We start from the raw sequence: 27529 nt of genomic DNA, 5'->3' as shown, positions 1-27529 counted from the left end.
CTAAAGCCACTGCAGCATGCGTTCCATCTCCGCTCCAGAGCTAGGTGACCCAAATGGCGCGGCAGACCTCTCCTGACCTGCCCCGCTGCTCCCTTCAGCAGTTTACTTCTTCGATCTGCCTGTTCTGCTCCCCACTGTCTCTGGTGAATCCTCTCACTGTCCCTGCACCTCTGGCCTGTACCCCAGCTCTGTATGCATAAAACAAAAAAAAAAGGCAACTGCTTCATTAACCTAACTAGACCATAGGTTCACTCCTGAAAGCATGGAGTGACTCTCATTGATCTGGTGTCCTGGTCAGGCATCGTGTGAAGTCACTGGGCGTTAACTTTTAAGAGGCACCTTAGGAACCAACCCCTTCTGAGTCTGGGGGGTGAAAGTGCTTGCTCTCGCCATAGCGCGGCCATAGCCAGGACCAGCCCCGGCCGCCCATGGGAAGGAGGGCTGGTACCTACTTTCACAGCATAGGTGCTGCCGGGGTCCTCGGAGCAGGTGGCGCAGTAATAAATGGCATCCCCCGAGTCACAGCAGGGCTTGTTGCAGGTGAGCTTGAAGAGCGACCAGTTGTTCTCGTTGAAGTGCAGCTCCTTTTTCTGGCCACCCATGAAGAGGTCCTCACACTTGGCCACCAGGCGGAGCAGGGACTGGGCGTAGAGCCCCCCCAGCTTCTTGTAGGTGCCGTCCTTGCTGCTGATGCTGCTCAGGAGGCTGCGCAGGTGCAGCTGGGTGCTGCTGCTGGACGCCTGGCTGCACACGCTCAGCTGAGAGGAGGAGGCCGAGGGGGCCCCTTTGCACTGGGCGCCAGAGCTCCCACAGATGCTTTTGCTGCCCGCCGACCCCGGTGCTGGGACCCAGTGGCCATTGCCTTTGAAGGTTTTCTCCAGAGGCTCCGAAGAGAAGATCTGGTGCTGGCGGCTCCCAGGACCATATCTGGAGGAGTGGCTCAAGTGGGAGTCCTCGTGGACGCAGACGTTGGTCTCCGAGTGACTGGGGTTCAGCTTGGGGCTCGCTGTTCTTGTCTTGGGGGAGCCCTGGGTCCAGAAGAAGCCATCTGGCGAAGAAGCTGCCCGGCTCACTATCTTTTTCTGGGGGAGAGGCGGGGGCTGCAGAGCGCTGCTGGGGGACACATCCTCGGTGGAGCCCGAGGGGAATGAAACAGGAGCGAAGAGCTTCTTCCCACTGCTGGTGGGCGAGTGAGTGGGCTCAGAGGATGGGCCTGAAAGAGAAATAAACAATCAGTCTAGAGGTCAATGCCATTACTGCCAGGTCCAAGCAATTTCTTTCTTGAAGAGACAATATGTGCTCCATGAACAAAATTCAAAATGCAAATAACAGTATTTCTTTTTCAAAGATTTATTTATTTATATAAGAACTGGGGTGCAGGCAGAGGTGTGGGGGGTGAGAGGATTCACCGGATACAGAGTGGGGAGCAGAACAGGTGGATCTATGGAAATATACTGCTGAGGGGAGCAGCAAGCGGGCCAGGAGAGGTCTGCCGCGCCATGTGGGTCACCTCCGGGGCTGGGGATCGAACTCGTGCTGCAGTAACTGCAGACAGTTTCATAGTGCTACGCTTTAACCCACTGTGCCACCAGGGAGACATACAAAGTAAACAGTATTACTGCAATCTCCCTCTTACCCTGTCCCTAAGCACCCTGTTCCTCCCATCAGTGCAAACCACTGGTAGCAATTTCTCACACATCCTTGGAATGTGCCCAATGACCCAAGTAAACGCACAAGCACCCTTTTACACAAAGGAACAGCAACTGTGGCTGCTGTTTGGAACACTGCTTTTCTGCACTTGACACTACATCTTAGGGAAAACTTCACATCTAATGTAGAGATTGAATTCTTTTTAAGAGCCGTTCCATAATATGTCACAAGAGGGACCATTATGCTTCATTTAACCAGTCTCCCCAGGGTGGACACTTAGGTTCCTTCAATGTACTTTTGCATACAATGTCACAGAAACAGCAAACTTGACAAGAGGGCTTGAATGGACTCTTTTTTAAAGTCCGGTATCTAGAAGGCCCAGTATGGCTCCAGTAAAACTGGCTCCTTTGTGGGCCCTCCCATCCCAGCACTAAGAAGCTAAAGCCACTTCAGCATGAATTCGATCCCCAGCCCCGGTCCAGCAGACCTCTCCTGACCCGCCTGCTGCTCCCTTCAGCAGTGTACTTTGTCATTCAGCCTGTTCTGCTCTCCCCTCTGTCTCTGGTGAATCCTCTCACCGTCTCCTGCACCTCTGGCATGTACCCCAGCTCTGTATGCATAAATCAATAAATATTTTTTAAAAATTGCCTCCTTTGAGTGTGTAGATGTGAGTTTTGATGGGCACTTGCTGGCTCAGGGTTATGGCAGACACACAGGCATTTAGCAGGCAGAGGAACAGGACTTGGTAAATGAAGAAACTTCTCGAGGGCAGGGAGTCTTTCCTAGCAGGGAGTCTTTCCTGGCCTGCAGCCTGAGCCCGGTGCAGGCAGACCCGGGGTCTGAATTGGGGAAGCGTGATTATTACGACCCCAGATTTCTGCAGACCTTCTGAAAACCTGCCCAGGCAGCACACGGATGGGCAGTGCAAGGGCCAGGGAAGACAGGGCGATGCCAGGCTTCACAGTCTTTGTGTCAACAGGTGAAAGGGACAGATCAGTGTAACCAGAGTTCAGGGAAAACAACACATCGGACAAAGCATGGGTGCTGGAGACAGAAACGGGCAAACGACACTCATTTCTTTCATTTGGCCTGACTCCACGATGACGTGGCTACTACTGGAGTAACAGATTGTAGTTACTCCATGGGCTCATGGGTTATAAAATGCACATGGTTATTCTGTAGGTTCATGTGGGAAAGAAACACAGGCCTCAGACTCGGGGGGCTGATGGTGAGCACCTTCATTTTGTTCACCGTGCATAGTACCAACAGAGCAGGGCAGGTGAAGTCTCTCTCGACCTCTCCCACTAAGCAGGAAGACAGGGATGGAAGAACACAGTGAACACATGCCCTGAGGCAGTGGCGAAAAGCTTCAAAGAAACCAAGTGCTAGTCTGGGTCACTCGCTTGGATGCGCGTGGCCTTTCCAGGACTGCTCGCGAATGGTCAGTGATCTGCGTGCAGAGTCCTGCTCTGCGCTTCCCAATCACAGTATAAGCAGAACGGAGCCCTCAGGAGTAAACACTGGCACCAAGTTCCTCTGCCCAAGGCTGGGCCACCTTCCTTGGATGTTCCACAGGGTAGAGGGACCCTCTCCATATCAAGGTGGGTGCAGACACACACGTCCCGGCTTCATTCACTAGGACATCAACGTGTGACACCAGGACCCTCTGTCCCAGGGCAAGTCTAGCGGCAAAGCCACAGGAGGACAAAGCTGAGGTATGAGGCCTATTGAAGAGGGGCTGGGGACCAACAGGTTCATGCAAAGAGAAACCCTGGACCCAGGAGTTGGGCTGTGTGACCCACACTTACACCTTGGTCAGCTCCCCATCTCTGGCACCTAGGAGGGGGGCGGGATGTTTCTCATGCTCCCTTCTGCTGCTTCCACACTGCTGTGGGCAAGCACTCTTGCTTCCAGTGGTTTATCAAGATCACTGCAAGTTCTGTGAATTGCTAAAACAGGTGGGGCACTCACAAGCAAGGTTGAATGAGTGATTTATATCCCTAGCAGGAGGCCCAGCTAATTTTAAAACAAGTAATAGTGACACAGTCACTCTACATGTTCATGTATTTTCCTTTCTTCATCAGGATGGAGGTACACAGGACACAGACAGAGGTAGGGGGTCCTAGTCACAACTGAGGTCAGCAGGCTCGGAAACCCTGGAGTCCCACCCCGTCCCCCCAAACCCCCAAACACTCTAGGAGAAAGCCTGGTCAGCAGTGGGGACAGATGAAGGCTGGGGTGGCAGCTGAAACACTTTTTCCACCTCCCCCCTCGAGCAGCAGCGGCGGAGTCCTCCGTGGGCCCCAGGCCAATACAGGGACAAACAGGCCAGTGGATGAGGCTCTCAAAGGTCACACGGACTTAGCCACCAAGTCCCCAGCCTTGAGCAAGAGGCCTGGTGCGTGAATACAAACATACCCATTTCCTGGCCTCTCTGCTACCCTTGAGGGGTCTGATTCTCAACATGATGATGGAGATGGGGTCGGAATGTGCTTTAACCGCTCCTCCAGTTATGGGGGCTTTGGTGGTTAGTGTGGTATGGCGACATGTACCTCAAGAGGTGTGATCCTACGCCCTAAGTCATATACAGTCTCTAAACAAACGTTACCAAGACATCAATCAAGAATATGAGATTACTGATAAAAAACAAAACAACCAGGCCCTCCCTGGTGGCGCAGCGGGTTGAAGCACAGCACTGAGAATCTAAGGCCGCTTCCGCATGAGTTCGATTCCCGCCTGCCCCGGAGGTGACCACATGGTGTGGCAGACCTCTCCTGGCCCGCCCGCTGCTCCCCTCAGCAGTGTACTTTGTCCATCTGCCTGTTCTGCTCCCCACTCTGTCTCTGGTGAGGCCTCTCGCTGCCCCTGAGCCTCTGGCCTGTACCCCAGTTCTGTATGCACAAATAAATAAATCTTTAAAAAAAAAAACAACAACAAAAAAAAAAAAACAAAACAACCAGCCCCTCCACTGAGAGGGAAGTCTGAGTATGGGTGGTCCTCTTGGGGCTCCCAGTCCAGCTGGCTGAGGAGGCTTCTGGAAATGAGTTTCTGCGCTAGGCTTTCTTTAAGCCTGGTGCTGATTTTCCCATTTAAACTTGTTTGTGTCCCTGGCTCTCCGCTCTCCTTGATGCCACCACCATGTCCCTTTCTGCAGACATGGACTCTGATCTGGGGGTGGGCAGCAGAATGAGCCCATAACTACCTAGTAACTTTACCCAATCCAGTTGCTTCATTTTAAAAATAACCAGAAAGCATCAGAGTGAAGGCCCTTCCAGCACTAATAGTCTATAATTTCAGCCACTCTCCATGTTCAACCTCTCCTAATAGGTATTTTGCCTCAAAGCTGCCCCTGAAATAAAATACCTCTAGACAGACAGTTGTGTTGCTTCAACATTCTCTATCTTTAGTTTCCACAATTGCCACTGGTAAACTTTCCAATCTGTATGGGTAGCAGGAATCTTAAAAACAAACAAACAAACAAAAAAATCTGGAACACTTTGTACTACCTAGACTTCCAAAGAGAATCTAGGGATTCTGCTTTAGATTGCAAGGTCAGGTCCAGCACAAAGAATAACTCATGGGCTCAGGTAGTCGCAAGGGATTTTCCTCTTTACTCTGAGTCTATTCTCTTGCTTGCCTATGGGCACTGTGTCAGTCAGAGCCTTTGATCAAATCTATATCCCATAAAGGTTTGGGTAAATCTGGCAAGAGACACTGGGTATTAAGAGGGAGCTGGCTTCAAGGTTTAGTGTGTGGATTATTAATATTTTTTTAATTGTGAGATTCCATTTGCCCCACAATTACTGAATCATGCTCTCACAAATCAGAGGATAAGAGGATGTTCCCGATCACAGCTCTCCCCCTCCACCCAACATAAAGGGCTCATCTGCTGAAGGGGGGCTTATCTGAAATGCAGACTTCACCTTCATATCTGGGCATCTGTATGATATTTGTATTTTAGGGAAAAAATCTTCCTAGTTCTAGAACAGGCCACCATCATTGACTGGAGACATGCTTCTAAACGAGGGTCCTATATAAGTATATATATATATACATATATATATATATATATATAGGAGGGGATGTATATATATAATAGTTTATTTTTACATCATTTTGTTCATTTTTTTTTTATCTCAATTATAATCCCTGTGGGTTTCCCATCACCGAGTCACCCATGTGCCATCACCATAGCCCCGTGCACTTCCCTCCCCCCCACCTCCGTTTTTGATCCCATACCCCTCCTCCTGAGGGGTCCTTTTTTTTTATTTATGCATACAGAATTGGGGTATAGGCCAGAGGTGCAGGGGCAGTGAGAGGATTCACCAGAGACAGAGTGGAGAGCAGAACAGGCAGATCAACAAAGTACACTGTTGAGGGGAGTGGTAGGAGGGTCAGGAGAGGTCTGCTACACCATGTGGGTCACCTTTGGGGCCAAGGATCGAACTCACACTGCAGGGGCTGTCACTAGCTTGCATTGCTGTGTCCTAACCCGTTGTGCCACCAGGGAGGGCCCTGAGGGGTCCTTTTTAAGTCTTTCTCGAGATATGGGGCCACAGTTGGTAAGGAGATCATCGTTTCTTCCTGTAGTTCCCAGGACATATGAAACATTTACATTCATGAGGCCACTCAAACGAGATCCCCACATGTGGTCCTTCCTAATGAAACTGATTCTCCGCAGGACAAGCAGTAGTTTCTAGTCTTCTATAGCAGTGGGGGCATCTCTAAGGACCCCCTGGAACTCTTCAGTTTCTTGACTCTTACTTGGGGGAGCTACTTCCTCAGATACATGGCCATAGCAAGACATGGCTGAGTCTTACTGTTTGGGGCAACTGCCACATTCCAAATTTAGAAGAACCAGGAAGGAACAATTATACCTTGACACAAAAGTAGTTTAAAAATCCACAAACTACTGGTTCAGGAAAAAACGTGCATAAAAATCCTGGCCAACAGCCCATATTTTCACAACTCTAAAACGCCATGACTCACAAGATGAGTTCAAATATATTCTAGTTCAAGGCTGTCTCCAAATTCTGGCGTACAGTTAACAGCATATAAGGGCTGAACATGGAAAATATTTTCTGGGAACTTTGTCTGTTTCACAGTTACCTCTTTGGTAGGTTTTAAAAATGATTCTGCATCCTCGCTGGGCCAGAGAGTTCTTAGTCCCAGCCCCTTCCTTTTGATTTCCAATTCTGCACAGAAAGCCAGTAGCTGACTAACGAGGACCCCTCTGCATCTTTCTTGTGGATGCTTCAAAAATGAGCAAGAGTTTGTAGTGGGAAACACACACTATGTTGCACAAGGAGGTGGGCTCTCAGAAAGTTGGTGTCCACTAGTCACACTATATATAACTACTTGGCATTATATTTAGAAAGCAGAGAAATTTCAGCATTTCAGTGATCAGGGAAACCAGGTTAACCTTCATGCAGAAATGCAGGCCAAAAGTTCAAATGCAGTACAGTGAGGTTTTCTTTATTATAGATCCCTCTCCTTTTGCTGGGTTTTAATAGGTACCTTCATTGTTCTCTACAGCCCAAACAGGAGCTGAGCTTATAGAAGAAGTGGTCAGTCCAGTTTGGGGTCTGATGAGTGAGTGTCCTTGGCTTCCTGGATGCCCGGCTCTACCTTCTGACAGCAGATGGGCTGTCACCCCACTAAATATGGAGGCACAGGACTGAGCCTCAGCTAATAGTCTGCAAGATCCAACTTGAGATTTGGTGTTAGTCTATTCTCCAACTTTGGGTAAGATCAAGCAAATCAGAATTTTCTGGTTTTTGGATTATTCTATGGATCATTTTTTAAAATGAGGAACTGGACGTGGCTGAATATATTTATCCACTCGTACTGTTAGTATTTCTTGAGCACTATTAAATGTGAGGCTTGACAACAAAGCTGGAGACACTTTGTGGCATTCCTGCCTTCTTTGTCAAGGGTGAGGGAATTCAAGCCACCTGGGCAGGCCCTTTGCCAATATCATATGGGAAGGGGCAGCCTTGCCAGCTTCTGCCAACTCCTTCTCCCTCTTCTGGGAGAGGGAGGGGCATGGAGGGGATGTTCTAGCCTCACCTGTGACTTTTTCCTCTAAAGGAAAATTGTGCAACCTCTTGTTTGGTTTCATCCTCAGAAGAGGCTCAACTCTAAATGTTAAAAAAAAAAAAAAAAAAGAACAAAGCATTCCTTCAAAAGGAACATTTGCTTTTTCAAGAAGGTAAATGTGTTCTGAAAATGGAAGCATGTTATTAGCATTTTACAACTGAATGCAAAATGTGGCATTTGAGCAGAGTCTCTCTGGACCACTTCATCATCCCAGGAAACAATCATCAAGATGCAACTGCAATTTGCATGCAAATTAAAAAAAAATAGCAGCACTGTTTTGGGTTGGAAAATAGGGTAATGGAAAATATCCTACAACCCATGTGTGGTTCTGGAATCCTGATCTTTCCATCTCTTCTTACAACACAATTATGAAGGGTTTTCGTAATTTACTAAACTAATAGTAAAACTAAAAGTAAGTTGGTTCAAAGTACTTCCACATGCTGTAATGAAAGTCTGAGTTGTCATTTTTAGAGGATAGTTTGGGAACATCTATTAAAAACGTGTGAACATTTTGACCTATGAACTCCACTTCCTCTAAGAATTTATAGACACGTTTACCAAAGATTTTAAAGTATGTCTCTTAATAAAAATAACCTCACCATGCATAGACAGGAGAAGGACTTCACCAATTCATACAATGAAAGAATATATAGCATTAAAAAAAAAAAAGAGAGAGATCACCTACAGGTTCTGATTTGAAAGATTTTGAGATATATTAAGTACAAAAAGGTATAAAATTTAACTTTATGATATTCAAAATTCGGAGAAATATTTCTGGGATGAAATGAAAAAAATTAAAAGTGGCAGTGTAAATTGGGCTGTGGCACCCAAAGATTGGGTTTTTATCACAAGCAGATATTAACCTTATTAAAGTAATATTTTAAAATTCAGTTTAAAGGGCATAGTTTAAAAGAAAGCATCACTTTAGTGACATAGTAAGGCTTAGGCCACAGAAAATCCTAAAAATAACTATCTTTCCTTTGAGATCGCCTCCTCACCCTTCAATTATGTGCTCCCCCATTAGAGCCCATTCGGTCTTTCTCATGAGAGTTGGTTGGGGGTGGAAAGAGGCATAATGGTGCAAAGGTCATTTAGAATGAACCCATCAATTCGGGATCCAATGCTCTAACAAGTCTATGAAATAGTTAAACAACAGTATTTTTAAGGAGAGAGCTTTAGATTGTTTTTCTCAGATGCCTTTTTATAATATATGACTTCTTACAGGTTTCCAATGAAGGCCCAAGGCAGGAAGCAAATTCTCAGGAGTCAGGCCATCATTCTTCTGACTGATGTCTGATCTTTGTGGACTTGCTGTCTCTGTCTCTCCCCTTGGCAAACCATCCTGAATGGCTGGATTTCCCCCCGAGGCAATTACTATGTGTGATACATTAGTTACTTTACTCCTTGATCTTCCTCATTGTCTGTCTAGACCTAGTAAACAATGGATTTGCTCCATGAGCAAAGGTACTGATGGATCTTCAACATTTAGAATTATATCCAACATAAAGTTTGCTCTCAACAGTTACCTATCAAATTAACCATTGAATTCATGCATGTGTTATCAAAAAAATCAGCTTGGCATTATTATTGAAAAAAATCAAGGTGATTGTGAAGATATTTAACTTTCTGTATCTCTGGTTTGCTAGCTGTAAAAATAAGGATACTAACATTGATGGGTACATACATTTATGTGTGATTATTACTGATATTCACAGTGTAGTTAAATCTCTAGTCTACTGCATATTTCCATTCAAACAAGCATCTCTAGTTTTCTGTAACATGGGAAGCTGGCATCCCTACAATTTTAATGCTACCCTAAATTAAAAGTAAAATGATCTTAATGTTACATTGGATTGCATATTTAAAAGTAACCATTTAAAGCACCAGAGTCTTCATGACCATTTCTGAGGATCATTTAGCTGATCATGTCCCTTCACACCCATCCATTCATCCTTCCATCCTCCCCCTTGACAGTATCCTTGGATCTGTCTTGACAGCAGTCTGGACCTGCCAAACCAAGCACAGACCAGACAACTGCTTAGACAGATTCTTCCTTCCACTCAGCTGACACTGTCCAACTGAATGGCCCACATGGACAAATGGGATGACAGATGTACTTACAGGAGTATGAAAGTGACATAAACATAAAGAGGAGAATGAATACTGGTACAAATATGGCATTTGGTAAACATAACCTTTAGACAAACTCATTTTTAAGACACAACAGAGTTACAGATTACAACTATGTTTTTCTTATAAAGGTTACAACCATTTGTCATAAAATCTAAATAACAAAACAAACTAACCATTAACTCTGAAGAGCTTTCAAAAAGTTTATACCAACTATTGATAGGCACCTAGTGACTGTGCTCACATCACTCAGGCCAGTCTGTGCTGGGATCCAGACGGTCAGCAAAATGCGCCCTTTATCTCAGTGAGCTCTACTGACAAAATGAATGGAGAGTTAATGGTGTCATGACTTCAAATATAATGTTTGGGAGGTGGACAATATGACTTCAAAGAACTCACTTTCAACTAATTTTACCTTCCTATTCTGATCCACTTTCTCAGTTTCAGTACTAGATGCCAAATAGTGACAAGAGGTGTGATATCAGGGTAAATATTTCAGTTCTGAGGTAAAAGTGAGTAAGGGCTTAAGGAAATGAAAGGTAATTATTCAATAACAGATCTAAAGCAAAGCTGCTTTGGCTAATGATGAGAAGCTGAAGGAAGGGTTCTTTATACTTTAGGGTTTTGGATATTCTCCAGACTAATGCTTAAGAGATACTAAAAAGTTGAGAGAGATTAGAGTGAGTGAGCTGGCCAGCCTTTGGTTTACGGCCAGTTTCAAAGCCTGTTTCTGGGTGCAGAGCCACATACACAGGAGCAACAGCGAGAAGTTCTCCCTAAAGAACCGGAACCTGAAAACAAGGCAAATGCTCTTTGTTGATCTAAGAATTCAGATTCTGAACTGAACTTCCATAGAATAACTGGCTGATGGAATAACCACAGACACGGGCTCATTCCAGTTAAAGAATGTCTACTTAGGTGTCACCATTAATACCATAAGCCCCCACTGGCTCTCTAGTTCCCACCTCCACAAACTGACTTTGAGAACCTCTCCAATCCAGCTTTCTGCTTCCAAACGAACCTCACATCCCATCTCTTCCCTCACCTGCTGCCACAGAAGTGACTCAGGCTAGCCTTACCTTTCCCCAGTGCACTGGTAACCTTGAGCCTCGCTCCCCCTTTACTGTTTCCCTAACCTACCAGCCCCGCCCCACCACTTCATTAATTCTAACTGTGCTTTAGACACGAGTTCAAATTCCATCTTCTTGAAAAGAGAGAAGTATTCCCTAAACCTTCTATCAGCCCTCATTGCTCTCTCTCTTTTCAAAGCCTTCATAAGCTACTGCTTTATTTACAATTGGAAAAACATGGAAGCAACCCAAATGCCCAAAAGTAGATGGCGGGATTAAAAAGATGTGAAACATATATACAATGGAATATTACTCAGCAACCAAACAAGAGAAACACATGTCTTTTGCAGCAACTTGGATGGAGCTGGAAAAAAGCCTTCATAAACGTACATACGCTGGGCCTGCTTTCCTAGCTTATTCCATCCATCCCAATGACTTAATCTCATCTTTCCAGCTAGACAGACCTAAGGAGCCCTCAGAGCAAACATCAGGACTTGCTAGTTCTGAGCAGCAAAATGCAGGGGCAATGAAGGCCTGTTTCCACCAACACTAGCAGGCCGGTGGCTGATGGAGTTCTGTCCTCTCAGAGCTGGCCCCAGCCAGGGCTCACGAGCAAGGGCCTTAGGGTTTGTGCGCCTCATGCAGACCTTGGTGGAATAATCTGTCTTGTGGAATTTTGCACAATGAATGAGACAAGGAAAAAGATAGAAACTCAGGAAAATCTGAAGAAAAAGAAAACTCCTCTTTGTCACCACCCACCCTCATCAAGGCTGTGAGATTTCCTGTTTTTAAGTCAGAGATGTTACAATTTCCCATTAGACTGACCACAGATTGACTTATAACATCTGCTTTTGTCTTGGCAGTCATCATCTTTTAGATAGAAAAATGTCGATGACAGTGAATTTTCAATGGAACCCTCTACTCCAAAATTGCCTACTATGGAGAAAGAAAGTCATGCTAGCACATGTTGAAAACCACATGTTTAAGCAAGTCTGAAAAAGGCAGGAGAGAACACACATACAACAAATGTTGAAAGAGTGTAAGATTTGAATACTGCTCATAATAACAGATAAACAAGAATTCCTTTTAAGGCATATGCCCCATTGGGTCAGACTCAGACATCATGTCTTGGATGCAGAAAGTGGACTAGATGGTGGCTGACGAGCCTCCGTGCTTTAACCAGTAAACATTTATGTACACACCTGCTGTCCAAGTGCGTTTATGCACTGTGCCTCTGTGCAAGTGTGTGTGCATAGGACAGAGAGGGCAGACAGACATGGGTGTGTGTGCTTGGCATGTACTCAACCCCTGAGAACTAAACCTGAGGATAGACATGGAAAGCAGGCCCATACACAGGTGTGTCATTACCCTCGGCAGCAACAGTCTATTCATGTGCATTCACCTTCTGCCTCCTCCCTGCGGCCACTGGATGCTTGTGGAATAGGCCAGGCAAGAAGGGGTGAGGCACCTTATCATACATTCAACAGGGAATTACTTTCAACTGCTTCTATGGACGTCTACTTCCTGTGTAAAGCACGGCAGTGACGGGAGATCCAACTCAGCCCTTTCAAATACTGGCAATTAACCCAGATCACCTGCAGGCCTGAGAGAAACCCATGCCCCACCATCAGTCTGTTCTGTTACCTCCATCGCTGCAGGTCCTGGAGTCTGAGGCCAGGCTGTCTGAGGAGCCCGTGGTGAAGCTGACGTGGATGCCCCTGAAAGAAGGGCTGAGGCTCTCTGTGGAGCCCTGGCTCACTTTTTCCAGATCAGAGCTGCTCTTGTTCATCTTTAAAAGGTTCCTGGAAAATGCAGGGACAAACACAGTAATTAATTTGCTTTCTAGTCAAAAAACAAGAGCTATGGATCCAGAACTCACTACGCTTTTGAAGCCTGACCAATGCCAGCAAGTTCTGAAAAAAAATGGAAGCTCTTCTGAGACCTTAGGCACAGGAGTGGCAGGAGATTTGTTGAGTGTGGATAGGAGAAGAGGCTGTTAAATTAAATTTAAATAAGCCAAAATTATGATTTGGGAGGAACTGCCTTCTTATTCTGACACTTTCTGCCAAGAACATTTATATCTTTTATTATATCTGATGTAACCATTCTACAAAGAAGACTTGCACATTCTCATACAAGCACATGTGTGAAGAAACATATGGAGATTGGTCAGCTTTTGCAAAATCAGAGGACAAATGAATTGCAACAAGGACTAATGTGAGATTTCTTTATTATGTTTTTGGGGGTGTATTCACTTGACATAGCTTCGAAAGGTTTAGTTATTCCTTGGAATTAAGGAAAATGTTATTTCAATTTTAACTAGACTTCTAGTGCTGTGTTTAGATAGGACCATGTTAACATAATCCTTATTCCAGATGAAGGGAACCTTTCCTTAGGCTTTTTATGAAGTCTTTTGCATCACCAATGTATTAGGCACAGGAATATCAGGTTAAAGAAAAAAGAACTTGCTTGGAGAAAAGAGTTGTATTATTAGGTGGAGTGTTTAGCTTATTGATTTTTCTTCCCCCCAGGCCACGGACCACATGAATATTCACTCTGACCTGACATTTTCACCACTTAGTGAGAAAGACCACAATCAATCCAGCTCCCTCCCTGCTGGTGGTAACCCAGATTTGTCTGAACTGGTATTTCCTGATGACATTCCTGTTCTCACTAGAGCAGATCTATATCTCAATACCTGCTGCAGGAAATATACAATGCATAATTGACCTGCCATCAGAGCTGCCTTATTTAATGCACATGACCTTACAGTTAAGAATGTATTGATTACTCTTTGTGTACAACATTGCCAGACGCTGTAATGGCTCTCTGTCCCTTACTTATTAACACAAAGTTTAGAGAATATTCATTTGCTACCATTAAACATGTTTCCCCTCCCCCCTCCACTTCTCAGACCCACATTAAAACACTTTTTCTTTTCTTTTCTTTTTTTTTTTAAAGATTTATTTATTCATACAGAACTGGGGTACAGGCCAGAGATGCGGAGGGTGAGAGGATTCACCAGGGACAGAGCGGGGAGCAGAAGAGGCAGATCGACGAAGCACACTGCTGAGGGGAGCAGTGGGCGGGTCAGGAGAGGTCTGCCGCGCCATGTGGTCACCTCCGGGGCAGGCGGGAATCGAACTCATGCGGAAGTGGTTTCAGCTTCTCAGTGCTGTGCTTTAACCCGCTGCGCCACCAGGGAGGGCCCCTTAAAACACTTTTAAAGCAGTCAAATGCAGATGTGACAGTGATGGCAATATTATTAAATAGCAGCCTTTTTATTTTGGTGTCATTGTAGGGATCTTGGAAACCTTAAATCTTTAGAAAAGGCTATGGCAGTCAGTTATTGTTATTTTACCCTCTGGCAAAATAAAATCATAGAAAGCTTCATAAATATTTTTACCCTTATTGGATCCATCAATAATGGCTTTCTCAGAAGAAGTCAGGAGATGAAGAAGTGACTAAAGGACAATTCCTCTGTCTAGGCAACAAAGTCATCTATCTCTATGACAAACCAACTACTCTGACCCCTCCATAGTCGTCTCTGGTCCCTGGGACTTCAGCCTTTGAAAATTGCAGGGGAGAAATTCCAGCCCAACAGGTGCTGAATTGGTGAGTTTGCCTCCTGCTTCACTCCACACCCTTGAAAAACATTTCATGAAATGTAAGTAGATAAAACTAAAAGATCTATAAATGTGTATATGTGAACACACACACACAATTATCTAGAGAAACAGGAACGCATGGCAAAAGAACACAAAGCATTGAAAGAAGGAAGACACAGAAAGAACTCAGTAGCAGAGACTGCTTCAGCCTGGGCTAGGCTGCTGCAGGTTCTGGCAGTTGCTCGTGATCACGTTCACAAGTCTTTCCATTTGCAGGTTTCTAAGTGTTTTAATTACATCTAGTTACTGGCTTTGATCTACTGCTTTTTCTACATCTTTTAAAATCTTTATTTTCTTGCTTCATTCTGTTAACGGGAGGAGTTACAATAACTATTCTTAATTTCTTAAATTTACCCACATGCTTGCAAACTGCAACAACTTATTTTCACACATTATTGGATTCAGTTTTACTAAGATTTGGCTTGGGATCTTTACATTGATATTCAAAGGTGAGATTAGTCCATATATATATTTTTTTTCTCGCCTGTCTTTGTCCAGTTTTGGTACAAAGGTTAAATTAGAATCATAAAATGAATTGGGTAACTTTTTTCTCTTTTTCCATGACCTTATATTATTTGCAAAAGAGAGAGCCTATGTGTTCCCTGAAATGTTGCTAAAACTTTCCTGCCAGTTCATCTAGATGTGGCTGTAGTGTAAGTGAGAATAAAGATTTCATTCTGATAAATTTGGGACAAATGTTTTGAGGATTGAGAATGAAGAAAAAGATCTCTTTATGCAGGAACTTGCTGTATGACAAATCAAGTGCTGTGTCAGTGACACTAGGAGGAGTGAGGAAGTTCTCAGTAGCCACACACCAGCTACTTGCAACAATTAAAAAAAGAAGGCAGAGCTGTATTTCACCTATGTACAACCATGAATTTTCAATTGGGGAAAAAACCCCAATCTTCTAGAAGAAAATATTGGAAAACATCTTTATGATCTTGGAGTAGAATACTCTATATTCTCTTAAATGAGATTTAAAAAAAAAAAGTCATAAAGAAAAAGATAGAGACATTTTATTACTTTATGTTTTTAAACTTTTGAGTGATTAAAGGTATTTATGGAGAATTCAAAAAATAAACAAAAAAAAAACTTGGACTGGGAAACCCACATATTTAACAATTCACAGAACACATAAGTTACTGTATCCAGAATATAAGAATATAAAAAGAATGCAACAAATGACCCTATTTTTAAAAAGGGCAATGGATATACAAAAGCAATTCACAGAAGAGAAAAAAACGTGGAAGGTCAACCAGCACATGAAAAGATGATAAGTCTACTAGCAATAAGATTAAAAATAAAGTGAAATTCCACTTCAAATCCAAGCAGCTCAGTTAGGCAATATCAGGTATTGTTAAGGCCGTGGGAAAATGGGAAGTTTTTGTACTGTCTGTAGGTTTGTGGACTGATGGGTCACATACACTCATACACGCACTCACACAAAATGGCTAACAATTTGATGAAACTTGTAACGTTGAATATGTCCATTCCTATATCACACTTACTCCATGTTTAGGTATAGATCCTTGAGCAACGTTATTCAGGTCACTAGTAGTGAGTGAATGCCTAAGTCAATTTAGTGAGTCAAAGGCAGTTTTTTAACCAGTAAGCTATTTTAAGAAAACAGAGCAGAAAATATGAAAAAAATAATTGTGAAACTTCATTTTGTTAAACTTTTGTTTCAGGGGTGTGTGAGTGTGTACACTAATTGGGTCATAGTAGTAGTAAATATATTTCTTATTGTGAGTCCTGGTTTTTAAGTTTAAAAATTATTGCTCTATAACAGGGGATAATAAATTTCCCTTAAAGGGCCAGATCAGGAGCCTTGTCCAGTGAAAATATTCAAGTCATATATATAATTTTAAAATTTCTGGTTGTCATAAATGACGTTTATTTTAATGATATTTAATATTGAAAATATAATAAAATATTATCACCCCAACATGTAATGAATATATATCAGTATTACTGACATATTTTATACTCTATTTACTCTATATTTTTAAAAGCTAGTGTGTATTTGCTTTTATATCACTTCATAATTTATGCTGGCCACATTTTAAGCTAATGGCTACTCTTATTGAATTGTGCAGACCTAGAGAAACTGTCTTGGGTAAGATTGTTCACTGTGTTCTTATTAATAACAAAACAAATTCTTAGATAATCAATACTGACAAAATAGGAATGGAGACATTGTGCTATAGTCTTATAAAGCATATAACACAGCATTAAAAAAATGAATGAACTTGATTTCAATGTACTAATATGAAAATAATTCTTAAAGTGTTAAATAGTAAAAGTAGCTTATCAGAGGCTTGAGTGGCATACTGTTTATGTACATTTTAAAAATGCTCGATTACCCTACATATAACTCCATGTTACTTATGTGTAGCAAAGTGGAAATGATACTCATCAACTTCAAGATGGGTACACTCTGGGTAGCAATGGATATTTCTGTATATTAAGTTTTAAAAATCTAGAACAATGTCAAAATCTTAATATTTGAAAAATTGTAAGAATGGATGTCAATGAATTATTCTTTGAATTTCACTATTTTTTTTGAAATATCTAACAAACGGAAAATGCACATTTCTTGTAGGACAGTAAATCCCTGGGGCTGAATGAAGGTATTCCCTTCATCTGCTGCTGAGAAAGCGGAGGCCTGTGGAGTGCGTGTGTGTGTGGGGGGGGCAGGACATAGCATTTCTGTTGGGCTCCCCAGCAGGACTGGCAGGATCATGAAGGCTGTTTCCACCACAGAATAACCTTATGGATGGAAGAAGTTGTTTCTCAGACACAATAACTCTTCTAAGCCATTGGGGGTTAATTCTTCTTTATTTCATCACCGTGAGGAAGAACTCACAGCTCTGATGACTGTTACAGTGATTAGAGATAAAATCCAGCTACTTCTATGAAGGCTAAATTTTCCACTTAATGTGTGTGTGTGTGTGTATGTGTGTGAGTGTAGGGAAGTGGGGAGTCTTGGTAACCAGGTATCCAAGCCACAAGTTGAATGTTAATATCTTCTAAGGGACTAGAACCACTGTTTTTTTAAGAAAGCTCAAGCCCCCACAGGGATTACAATTGAGATGAAAGGAAAAAAAAAAAAAACGAAAGTACAAAATGATATAAAAATAAACTATTATATTATTAAAAAAAAAAAAAGCTCAAGCCATCCTGGCTCCCACCAGGTAACTAAAACCCAATAGGCATTTGAAATGCTCAGATGTAAATGGAGAAGGCAAAGGGTTCTTCCTCTTAACTGCAAAATCTTGGGAGTGAAAGTGATGACTGCTCTATGATATATAAAGTCTTTCACCTTGAAAACCTATGTAATTTGCACCTTTAAAGAGAATCACACTTTAACTTGGGAATGAGACTTAAAAAGGCAAGGGGAATCTTGCCACCAAGCAGAGACTTAGAATCAGTTTGTTTTTGTGTCTTTATTCTGTGTGGACACTTCTAAAGAATCCCCAGAAAAGGCTTAATATTCCAAAGATGACTTTTCAAGTCTTAATGGATCAGAACTGTCTCACATAAAGTCAAATGATATTCCAAGTGCACTCAACAGTGCACAATCGGACTGAAATTTAAGTTTTTTTTTTTCGTATTAATGGTCATTTGATTTGTCTTTCATAAATCTGGTGCAAACCATCTATGAGATGAAATTTGAAATATAACTTAAGGAAGTGGCTTCCATGGGCCAAAGCCACACACTCGGGTCTTTCCTCTTTGGTGGTGAATAGCATTCTTATCAGCTGCAGGGGAGAAGGCCCACAGATGTCCCTGCTCAGGCAGAGTGATAAATGACTCGCTCTTGCTCACACTTCCTTTCCTGCTTTTCCCTTGATTAGACAGAGTTATGGGAGCACAGGGTGAAATATGCTGCCATGGCCAGTGGCTTGTGTCCTTAGAGACTCTGAGCCTTGCAGCAGTGTTCTTAGAACAGCTTTTCCCCCTATTGTCCTCAAAGAAAGAAGCCTTGCCAGAGTTTTCTCCATACTCTGTTGGTAGAAAGCTGGGAAAAAATAATGCAGCCGGAAGAACCATCTGCCACACTTCCTCATTTGTAAGAACAAGCCTCCTCTAAAAATACCCCAAGCTTCAGAATGTCCGAAAGCTCAGTGCACTGAGACCCCGTGTGCGGCAGAAACTGTATCTCTAGCTTCACAAGGCCGGGGAGCCTCACGCCATGACGGCGCAGTTTAAAAAAGTGTGACTCATGCCACTTTTCATTCCCACTTCTATGTAGTTCATGAGCGTTTGTTCAAGAGAGATTTTGCTTCTGGAGGAGATGAAAACTCCAATAATGCTAGTGTGCCATTTCAGCCTAGGTCTCTAGACCCCAGTACAACACGCCTGCGGGTTGGTCGAATTCTCTACTGATGACTAGGAGACCTTTGAGGTGTCTCTGAAAAGCACGACCACCTTAAAAAAGCCTACATACATTTCTCAAATTGCTAAGAAGTGAAAGCAGACCGTTTTAGACGCAAATGAATGAAGCCATGAGAATGAGATCTCTTACCATCCTAGACTCCAGACCAGGGCGCCATCCTCATCCACATGGCCCCCCAAACCCCGGGGACAGGCGGGAAGTGCTGCTGTCCTGGGAATGGCCCTGAGCTGGAAGCCAGCTTGAGAGGCAGCGGGAGTGCCTGGTCAGCCTGCTGTGAATTCAACAGCTCTGTTTCCCCTCAGTTCCTCTCTGACTTTTCTATAAAATGCACTTCCTGCAAAAGCACAGGAAAATAGAAACTGCTCTGCCTCTGTGACCAACAGCTTTCAACTTCCAATTGTCTCATTGGGCTCCATCATTAGGAGCAATTAAAATACACACTAAAGTATATTTATATATTTCACCCTGTTATCTGCTACTCTTCAGGCCCATCTTAAAGTCAAAATGTGCAAATGAATCAAGATGAAACCCTGGGCCTGCTTGGTAAACAAGAGCACACATTATTATTTTTTTAATTTTATAATAATTTATTTTTACATATTTTTGTACATTTTCCCATCTCAGTTGCAACCCCTTGGGTTTCCCATCACCAAATCACCCATGTGCCCTCACCATAGTCCGGAGAGCACACATTTTTAAGGCAACTTATAACTATACTACCTGCAGGGCATCTCAGTCCTATCCATCCTGAATCCTAGATTTTTTAGAAATTCACATGGTCTGCCTGCTCTGTGCTGACCACAGCTTAGTGTGTCGGGGATGCAGTAATGAGTGGAACTGACATAGTCTGCTTTAACAAACTTACAATCTGATAATCACTTATCAAGCTCCTCTATAAAAGCATCTAGAGCATTCAACCACATCTGCCAAAAAGATTTGCAGCCTTGGGGATAGTTCATAATCTTTCAAAAGTGTTACTGTCACAAAGATGCCGGACCCTGAGGAATCCCCCACACAGAGCCTCTCAGGACTCTGACCTGGGCCACCACACTGGAGCAGCTCAGGTCCTCTGGAGCCACACCACAACACACACACACACACACACACACACACACACACACACACAAAACCCCCCTCCAGATTTTCTCTGATAATCTCATTTTCAGATATTTCCACCTACCCCTATTTCCTGTCTATGCCCTGGAATATACATCTTGATTTCTTGTTCAGAAAAAATGATTTGGTTCATATACTGCTACTTCCTAAATTCTTTGCCCCAGTGGTTGAGGCTCTCGTTGTCCCCCAAGTATTCTGCATTCCTCTCCTCTTGCAATCCTTTTCCATCCTCGAGACCCAGCATGAGTATTACTTACCTGCAAATCCTCCCCAACCCATTTCTGTCTCTGCTGTCTGTTCTGTCTGCTCTGGAACTCATAGGGAAGTGGGTGTGGTTCCCATTCACTGTGAATTTTGATATAACCCTGGTTAGAGTATTCTAATTGTTTCATGTGAAATAGGCTTGTGACCACCCCCAGGTTATGAACTGCTTGAGGAGCCGTGTGACAGGACATGCTGGAACACAGAGTAATTATTGAATATGCCTTGATTAAGTTTATCTGCCTCTGTTTCAGTAACTTGGTGGCATCTGGGAGGAAGATAAATGTCTCTTTTAAGAAAGAATTACACTTGCCCAGGAACACTGAGCAAACAACTCTTAGGGAAGCTGCATGCAATAGCTGAAACCTCCTTGTATCCACAAAATACAAGAGTCTCCAAATATCCTGAATTTGCACAAATATTGTAGTTTTTCCCCCCTAGGAGATAGAAAGAAATGACAGGTAATTAAGCTGGGAAGGTTTTTATTGTTTTTAACTTGGTGGTATTTGATAAAGATGCCAAGGGATACAGTTTGCAAATGATGCCAGCAAGGACTAATGGGTCCAGTCTGCTCTAGGGGCAGGTTTGTTCCCCACTGATATGCTAACATGTATAAAGAGAGAAAATCCGTTTCATTTTTAATCAGGTAGCTTCTACAGTTACCAGGGTGTGGTCTTGTTAATTTGCATTTGCAGTGAATGCACTAGGGAGTGCTGAAAAACTGCAGGGCTAAAAGCCCTGTGGCTCAAACTAAACTTGAATGCACTTTGCATTTAGTGGAAACCATCTAATAATATAAATAAACCCACACTTATTTATAAAATACTACACACACACACACACACACACACACACACACACACACACACAAATGTTTTGTTACTAGTTTCAGTCAAGTATAAGCATGCTTGAATTGGTCAAATGGAAATCTGTAGACATTTGCCTTGACATATACATATATAGTATAGGCCCTCCCTGGCGGCGCAGCGGGTTAAAGCACAGCACTGAGAATCTAAAGCCGCTTCCACATGAGTTCGATTCCCACCTGCCCCGGAGGTGACCACATGGTGTGGCAGACCTCTCCTGACCTGCCCGCTGCTCCCCTCAGCAGTGTACTTCGTCAATCTGCCTGTTCTGTTCCCCACTCTGTCTCTGGTGAAGCCTATCACCACCCCTGAGCCTCTGGCCTGTACCCCAGTTCTGTATGCACAAATAAATAATCTTAAAAAAAAAAAAGTAGTATATAGTACTCAGAGATACTTTGGCATTGAGAGCTAGAAATATTTCAACAAGATGATCTTCTGTGTCTCCAAAAAAAAAAAACAACAAAAAACAGAAAAACAAAGTCCTTTCCTTGTGGCCCCATCTGCATGGTCATAGACTTAGCAGAGGAAACTCTGGGCTGCCTAGGGCAGCCTACTCTGGTGTGCAACCAGAGGTCTGGCATTCCCCAAGCTGGGGGGCTTCTCAGCAAAGGCTGAGGGCAGGGAGGGGGCAGCAGACAAGCAGTTAAGAGAGCAGTGCGGCACTCACTGGCCGTCCTCCACCACCCACTGCATTTCACTTTCCTCTCCAGTAGCATCACCAAAGAACAGTGAGTTTGCAACTCCTGTTAAGTCCAGAAATAGGATCTCTGTTCACACAGAGGAAGATGGAAAAAGAAAAATGAAAGAAGGACTAACAAATGGCAGTAAAGACAGCAATTGCAAGGCACAGAGGGGCAGCTCCCACCCGCGGTCCTGCCTGCAGGCTGGCACATGGGGGGACCCTCAGGGGACTCTGGGAAGAGCAGCAATGCAAGTGCTCTTCAGCGGGATTTCAGAGTCACTGGGAAGGCCACAGACAGGAGGCTAAGAGCGTGAACAATGGGGTTCCACCGCGGGGCTTGGGTCCCAGCTCCATGGTTCACTGGCTGTGTGCTTTGGAAAGGGCGTCACACCCATCGGTGCCAACCTCCCATTTGTGAAACAGGCAGTATTAATATCGATCTCATGGTTGTTAGGAGTCAATGAAGTAATGCTTAATAAGTGCTAAAAACAGCACCAAGGATTGGCACGACTCAGAGTTAATGCAGGTTTGGTTCCAGACCATTTCCCAAAAGCTATCATGACAGAGTGAGTCACAATTTTGGTTTCCAGTCCATACAGAAGTTTACACTATACTGTAGTCTATGATGTGTGCAATAGCATTATGTCTAAAATACAAAGCCGATATACTCGATTAAAAATATTTAAAAAAAAAAAAGCTTTACTGCTAAAAAGTATTATTATCTGAGCCTCAGTGAGTCATAACCTTTTTGCTGGTGGTGGGGGGAAGGTCTTATAAAAAAACACATTATCTGTGAAGCACAATAAAGCAAAGCACAATAAAACAAGGAACGCCTGTACAAAGAAAGTGCTAGTTATATAGAAAAATGGGGGTGTGGGGGTGTAGGGAGGATCTGAGGAGTTTCCAGTAATTCTTTTTGCTGCCTGAAGAGAAGCAGCAGAAAACAACAGATGAGGTGGGTTTCATTTTCTCTTGACATATCTGCTTTATGATGGTACTTTAAAGAGACTCAAAAATGAAAGTTCCTCAGGTGATGCTCTGGGGACATACATTATTCTAAAATAACTGGGAAGAGTTGGTATGTCCAGCAAACAGATCTTAGTTGTAATCAACATATTAAAGAGCTTGATAATTTACAGTGTAGCCCAGAATAGGGCTGACCAGGCTGCTCAGCAGTACATAGAAATTTAGAAAAAGAAGATCTCCTTTTACTATGGCAGTCTGCCTTCCCACACGAAAGGAGATTCTGTCAGGATGCCCCCCTTTCACACACCTGCTCCCCTCCAGCAGAGGACTGAGGTGGAAGTTCTGAGCTGACAGCTCAGGAATCATTGCTATTTGAGTCTGGACCACTACCGTCAAAATCCATCCGCCACAATAATTTGTGCCTGACCAGAATCTTTTTGTTTCTAGACTACTGATTGTAGCAACTCCATTTTGATTTCTCTTTCCTTTATCAAACCAGTTTCTGAGCTTGGTGTTTATATTAGCCTTGATTTCTAGCCTCCTGCCTTGGAAGATTCACACTGTCAGTAAGTTACTAGATGAACTTCTCCCTTGGCTACGTGGGACTAACCAGCAGCCAAAAAAGGTCATTTTCTCCCATGCCCGTGTCAGTTCTTCAGTATTTTCTCACCTGCTTCTCAACAACTTCGTCTGAGTCCTCACCCTTAGCTGAAGCTCCCCAGCCAGAGTAGGGGTGCTGGTCCCCTCATTGAAATGTAGCTGAAGGGTTTTCCCACCCCACCAGTTATTGAACACCAGTGAGTACCCTACAGTTCAGCCCAATTCTGACACAGCCTCCATGGAGTGAGAGTCAAATACCCCCGGTTAATGACTCAGTTCCACAAGACTGCCCTCCCTTTTCCATATCAAACTCAAGTCTAGGTTACTGACTGTGCCTTCAACAGACTGGCCTCAGAGTGGAGGCTCCAATCACTCTTCATGGATTTTATTAATATCCTAGAGAAGCTCACTGGACTTTGAGAAACAATTTACTTAAAAGGATATCATTCAAGAAGAGTCAGATGGAAGAGATAAACAGGACAAGGTATTGGGGAAAGGATGCAGGGCTTCCATTCCACTCACCCCTCATCTCCACATGCTCATCCACCCGAAGTTCTCCAGATCCTGTCCTTTTGGGTGTTGATGAAGGTTTCATTACAGAAACGTGATTTACTAAATCACTGGCCACTGACAACTGAGTCAATGTCTAACCTGGCCACTCCTCTCCTGGGTTCTGGGGGCGGGCTGAAGTCCTAAGCTTCTTATCTCAATGTTGGTTCCCCTGGCAGCCAGCTCCATCTTTAGATGTGGTCCAAAAGTCACCTCACTAGCATAATAAAAAAACACCTTTATGGCCCTCAGTACTTAGGAAATTTCAAGAGTTTTAGGAGCTCCATGCCAGAAAGTAGATAAAGACCAAATAGATATTTATTATAAAAACACAATACCAACCAGGGAACTACAAATATTTTCCATCTTCACTCTGCACCAGGCAGCCTAGTGATTCTCTAGGGAAGTACAAAGCCTTGCTGACTGACCATAATGAATTTATGTTCCTGACTTCAGCCAGCTCTTAGGGTCCTCTGGTAATCCTTGTACCTAAACCTCAGTCTCTAAAGCAGCTATTCCAAACATTACTACTTTTTGGATATTCTTACTTGCTGTCCTCACCTCCTTCAAGTAAACCCACATCGTGTCTCCTCATGATTCACAGTCTGACCTCACATGTTCATTTACTTTTCAAGCGCAGAAAGGTGAAAGAATCCTATGCCTCATTAATGAAACAACTTTCAGCTTGATTTGCATTATTTCAGTTTTTTCTGCATCCTCCTCTCTAATTTTCTACTTCCCTTAGCTTCAGCTAAGGGTGAGGACTCAGACGAAGTTGTTGAGAAGCAGGTGAGAAAATACTGAAGAACTGACACGGGCATGGGAGAAAATGACCTTTTTTGGCTGCTGGTTAGTGCCACGTAGCCAGGGGAGAAGTTCATCCTAGTAACTTACTGACAGTGTGAACCTTCCAAGGCAGGAGGCAGATGTACTGAAACACACTGCTGAGGGGAGCAGCAGGTGAGATAGGAGAGGTCTGCTGTGCCATGTGGGTCAGCTCCCTGGTTGGGGATCAAATTCATGCTGCAGTAGCTGAGGATAACTTCATAGTGCTGAGACTTAACCCCCTATACCACCAGGAAGGCCTGGGTGTATCTTTTAAAATATATAGTATTACTTGGTGTGTTTTTAATGCTTATTAATTACATTATGTTATATATCATAACCTGTGTTTTAATTATTTCACTCAATACCAGTGTAAAGGCCTTCCGTTTGTGTATATACATCTGGCCCGAGCCTCTGATAGTTATTATTACATATTTCATTTCATCTCACAACATTTCACTTTTCTACTTTCCTACTGTGCACATGAGTTGGCTCCAATAACCTCTTTTTGTGAATCTTGCTGTTATGACCTTCACTGTTCCCCTTATTGACCTGTATGTGTTCTCTGACACACACACACAGAGGAATGATTGGGGAGCCTAGTATATTCTTATATTCAGTTTCACTGGATATTTCATAATAACATCATTGACAACCATTCCTCAATATGTAGTGTGTTTAGTGATGAAATGACTGAACTATATGATGAGTCTTTCATGACCTTTGTCTGCTTTTATATGAAGCATGGCCAAGCACTTGAAGTAGGACAACAAATAATCAAGGGACTGGATTCAGGATACATCATACAATCTCTCTGTTTTAAGTTCTGGAGGGGACATGAATATAGAAAAGGCATTTTGAGAGATATGAAGGGCAGTCACCAAGTAAGTATAACAGTTATAAAATAATCCTATTTTAGCTTTCTTCCACTTTCTCTTAGGGAGACACACTCACTCTATCCCCAAGCTAAAGTCCCTGTTAAAAAATGATGACCTAACATCACCAGTCAAGAAGATTCTGAAAAAATTCTATGTATCGCACATTATAAAATCAACAGTTTTGTTTTTGTTCTTCAAACTTAAATTGATATAATATTTAACTTCCACCTTTAAACTATTCCTTCCCAAATTTTGACCTATCTCCTGCCCTTGCCTCTGAACCCCAAAACACACCGCAGTCTGGAATACAGAAAACAGAGCAAGAAGTCACAGAGGGGAAGGCTAAGTGAATATACATTGTTCAACATGATTTAAGGAAGGACTAAAAAAGTAAATTTAAGTTCTATAAAGAGAAGTAATACTTAAAATAATGATTTACTGAAAAGCAAATTATTTCCTTTGAATGAGGGATTGTGACTATTCTATAAAATTTTAATCTTTTAGTAACTCTATTTTTGAGTAAATGCCACATATTTAGGCAGGCCAGTCACAGATTTGAAGTTGTTATCACAAAGGATGACCATCTTTTGCCAAATACCATGCTGAGGGCTGCCTGGGCTGGCAGACCACAGATCACCTCCTGAGTATAGGAGTTCATACATTCTTAAATCAGTGTGGGGAACAGTTAATAGCATCATTGATTTTGCATTATGGTTGACACATTTTAGTTTCTAAAGCTGGACTGGCAAACCACATGTCTGCACATACACAGTCCTGGTCAGCATGGCAAGCTTTTCTGCAGGTGGGCACGTGTGTTTTCCATGGGGCTCTTGGGACAGTTACTCCAGCTACTAGAGGTGGTGTGGAGAATGCAACGTGAACCTCTGAGGGTTTAAGAATACGTGGTCATAAAATCTCCTTTTGATCTGCTCATGTTAATAAGCATTATTTTAAATGACATCTCACTATGACTGATTTTAAAATTTCAAAGACTCTTCCTTTTCTTCCTGAAGGTCATATTACTTATTAATGTCGATTTACTTCAACTCTTCTGATCAGTGGATATTAACATTAACCGAGAGTAAACTGAGTGAAAAAGAAAGCGTTTTTAGAATGTAATCTGCATCCTGGAAGCTCTGCTTCTCCTCCAAAGAGAATCTTTGTTTTTGTAAGTTGCTTTGTAAGTGAATAAACTGTCCAGGACAGTAGACAAAAGCTAATTGAAGAAGGGGTTTTGACAGAGTTGTATGGAAACAGCATGAGCAAGCTCAGTGTCCAATAATTTTAGGGATCTGCCCAAAAGTCAATAGAAATCATGAGCAATTTTAACAGAGAATACAGACTCTGATCTTCAATTCTGTTACTATCAGCAGAAAAGGACAGAGTATCCTTTGAAGAAGCAATCATCAGCCCTGACATAAGGAAATACAAATCCTTTCATGAACTTATCAGTGATTTCAAAACAACAATAACACATTAGTTACATGACAAATAGAAAGAAGTTCTCACTAACTGAGAAGATTCATACCCAAAATGTGGGTGAGCCAGTCCAGGAACAAAGTCCCACCGATGGAGTCTGATCATCTGGCATGTGTATTCCAACCCACCCACCTAAGAAATCCCATAAAGTCTGTCCTCAGAAAAGCAAGACTATATCCTAGAGTTTCTTGCAACTTACTGGTGGAGAAAAAAGTCCTTAGGTGATTACTACATGAAAAGAACATTCTCGTAGCAACAGAGGACAGGTTCCATACGCCTGCTCAGTTTCCA

General features: G+C 42.9%; 1 protein-coding gene across 1 annotated transcript in view; it reads right to left on the bottom strand.

The window, feature by feature from the left end:
* LOC101637840 (tyrosine-protein kinase SgK223) overlaps nucleotides 1-27529 on the bottom strand; it is a 49422-nt gene that overhangs the window by 7098 nt on the left and 14795 nt on the right. Inside the window, exons 4-5 of the mRNA XM_004682200.2 lie at nucleotides 12594-12751; nucleotides 453-1213 (exon numbers count right to left, since the gene is read on the bottom strand). Coding sequence (XP_004682257.1) covers nucleotides 453-1213; nucleotides 12594-12751 — 919 coding nt within the window. The remainder of the gene's footprint in view (nucleotides 1-452; nucleotides 1214-12593; nucleotides 12752-27529) is intronic.

Source organism: Condylura cristata, unplaced genomic scaffold, assembly GCF_000260355.1.
Source record: "Condylura cristata isolate star-nosed mole 26May11 unplaced genomic scaffold, ConCri1.0 scaffold00014, whole genome shotgun sequence".
In the NCBI taxonomy this organism is placed as follows: Eukaryota; Metazoa; Chordata; class Mammalia; order Eulipotyphla; family Talpidae; genus Condylura; species Condylura cristata.
This window is presented reverse-complemented; position numbering and strand designations above follow the sequence as displayed.